At 35.2% G+C, this 2,954-nt stretch overlaps 1 protein-coding gene across 1 annotated transcript in view; it reads right to left on the bottom strand.

Annotated features, from left to right (window-relative positions):
• LOC107653683 (runt-related transcription factor 1-like) overlaps window positions 1-2,507 on the bottom strand; it is a 39,377-nt gene extending 36,870 nt beyond the window's left edge. Inside the window, exon 1 of the mRNA XM_016440480.1 lies at window positions 2,440-2,507. Within this exon, the coding sequence (XP_016295966.1) occupies window positions 2,440-2,482 (43 nt within the window). The 5' untranslated portion in view covers window positions 2,483-2,507. The remainder of the gene's footprint in view (window positions 1-2,439) is intronic.
• Between the last annotated feature and the right edge of the window lie 447 nt (window positions 2,508-2,954).

The raw sequence follows: 2,954 nt of genomic DNA, 5'->3' as shown, positions 1-2,954 counted from the left end.
TTGCCACTGATGATTCAAACGCGAGTTTTGGGCAGTAGAGTAGCACTTGTTGTTTGTCATTTCTCTGATCACAAATGCAGACAGAGTTTTATGTTTACACGGTGTGATGCAATGCAACGCAACGCGTAAAAAGACAGTATAAGTCATTATAATCAATAATTATGTCCCCACTGGATGCAACAAATGCCTCGTTTGTAATGGGTTTTATGTTTTTGTCTCGTCGTTCCGGCCGGGACACGGCATCAACAGTATGTGAGGGGCGTAACATTTCCGTCTCACGCTTGAGGTATTCGGCCAATCACAACGCATTGGATAGCTGGCCAATCACAGCACACCTCGCTTTTTCAGAACGATGAGCTTTGTAAAAATCGATGCGTTTCAAAAAGGCGGGGCATAGAGGAGCAACAATAATGTACAGTATGTGGAAAATAATGTTTTTTTTTACTTTAAACCGCATAAACACATTTCATTACACCAAATACACAAAATAATGTTCTTTTTAGCAGCATCATATGACCCCTTTAAAGAAAGTGTGGTAACTACCTGAAATGAGGGGATTTTTTGTTTTATTATTACATGTATGGTAAATAATAAATAATTATAAACATGGGATGGGAGGCCTAAATACAGAACAAGTCTGGCTAATTACAATAAATGTAAATACTGCAGTCAATACAGCATTGTCAAGAATACCGTTTGATGCCAAATTCAGAACTTTTACATCCATCATTATCAGAAACAAATTTACAAATTTGCCTGCACTTGATGAAAGGACGTTAAATAGAGCAACATCTGACGGATTCTTCAAAACGGCTGTAAAGCTGCAAATGCTGCAAATTCCCAAGATAAAGTTGCATTAGTCATATCTAACAGAGTCAGAGTCACTCATAACAATAACACAGAGAACTAAAAGATCTTGTTCTCTTCTGGTTACAGCCAGGGCATGATTCATTTGTTAAAATGTAAAGACCTGCTTTATGAGGTCTGTGTTATTCCCGTCTCATCTTCCTTGTTGTTTGTACTGAACATGAAACACAAAACAAAATGCAAATTCTGATATCAGGCACAGTAATGCAAACGCCGCCTCTGTACAAGCCATCCTGGTTATTACACTAAGTATGCTTGAGTCAGTCTTTTTCGTTTTGCTCTGAAATTTGTCTTATTGTAAACAAATGTAATGCATTTCAGTTCAACTGAAAATAAGGTGGCTTCTTTTCTGAGTTTAAATGTCAAAACATCTTCGTGGATTGATATAGTGAAGGACAAAAAGATGCGTTTATAAAAACATTCAATGTCATTTTCAATTAAACTTTTCAATGTATAAATAATCATGTTTGTAGCTGTGATGTGCATGTGTTTAAAACCTACAGAGTAAAAATATGCTACTAACATTAAAATAATAATTTAAGTATATATATATATATATATATATATATATGTATATACAGTGTATTTTATAACTTACAGATGAAATACGTCATATTAGATCTCTAATCATATAATTCATATAATTATAATATATAGTCTAAGTCATAAATATTTTGAATATTATTTAGAACATAATACTTAATAATACATAATATGATAGTTTTGTAAAAGTGCAACATTTTATTCAGTTATTATAAATAATAATTTTGGATCAGTATAGTCAAAGCAACCAAAGCAGAGATAACGGCTGAATCTGAAAGCAAAGATCAATTCCAGGGAAAATAATATAACCTGCACGCCAATCATAAATGATTTTCTAGCACAAAGGCACCGCAGGTCTTAGATGTGCAGGATCTCGGTCTTGTGTTTTACTGATTTAGAGTAATCTGATCTCTGAAAGTTGAGCAATCAATAGCGCTTGTAGTCGGCTATAAAATATATTGACAAGCGTTGCAGGGTTACAAATATCTGATCATGTTTGGTCGAGCCATTGGAGGAAGAACACGCTGAATAAAATATAATTCTATACAAGAACAGCAAACAATTTGATACAACCAGTTTCTTCCCTCAAAAATATTTCCTCTAAACTTAATACAATAATTATAATTGGGCCTTCAGAAACATTTCCACGAGGCAAATGCAGTGTTCAACGTTTCAAGGAAGCAAACAAAAAAAATGCTATAGGCACTATATATCAGACTGTCATCATTAATGTCAGCATATTTGTATTTGGTTAACACTAATAATAGGCATTAAGCAAATAAGAGAATTTAATATTCTTATGAAAAGAAAAACAAAGGCTTGATGGTGCACAAGCCCACACAATGAAGATACATGAAGTTGTTGTTCCCTATTTCAACAGTTCCTCTTTCACATTCTAAAGTGGTAAAACAAGAGAAACTACTGACGACAAAAGGAAAAAAAAAAAAAACAATGGATGATGTGATTCATGGAGAACGAAAGTGAGACAAATATGACAGAAGCTGACAAAATAGAAGAGTTTTGTTTTACCAAATAGTGTGTTGCTGTTTCGGCCCTTCCTCATGAAGTACATGGCCCATGAGAGCGGTCTGGACGCTTTGAAGGGGCCTGAATTCATTTCGAGCTGTTCTGATTCAATCCAGTGTCTGAAATTTGGATTCCCTCCTTCACCTCGCTGCATTTATACCCTCGTGTCTCCCACCAACCTGCTCCATATTACACAAAATACAGATTAGAAGAAGAGGCGACGGAGGAAAAGTTGACATGCAGTCAACACTAATACATCCCATCAGTAACCATGGCCTCAGGAGACAGGCCCGTCTCACTGCCCCGGGGCACTTCTAACCTGCTAATTTCATTTAACCACTGATTTTTCCCTCCTGTCTCATTCATTCTCCATCTTGATGCAGTGAAAATGGTGAAATACTGCATAAGAGGGCAGGTGAAGTGTGTGAAAACGATCTTGTGAACTCTTGAAAATAAAGGTATAATGTAAAAAAAATTAAGAAACAAAATAAAAGATAAAGTTTTGACTTTCATTTTTG

This window comes from Sinocyclocheilus anshuiensis, unplaced genomic scaffold, assembly GCF_001515605.1.
Source record: "Sinocyclocheilus anshuiensis isolate Anshui unplaced genomic scaffold, SAMN03320099.WGS_v1.1 scaffold175, whole genome shotgun sequence".
Classification (NCBI taxonomy): Eukaryota; Metazoa; Chordata; class Actinopteri; order Cypriniformes; family Cyprinidae; genus Sinocyclocheilus; species Sinocyclocheilus anshuiensis.
The sequence above is the reverse complement of the archived record's forward strand: the minus strand, read 5'-3'. Positions and strand labels throughout refer to the sequence as shown.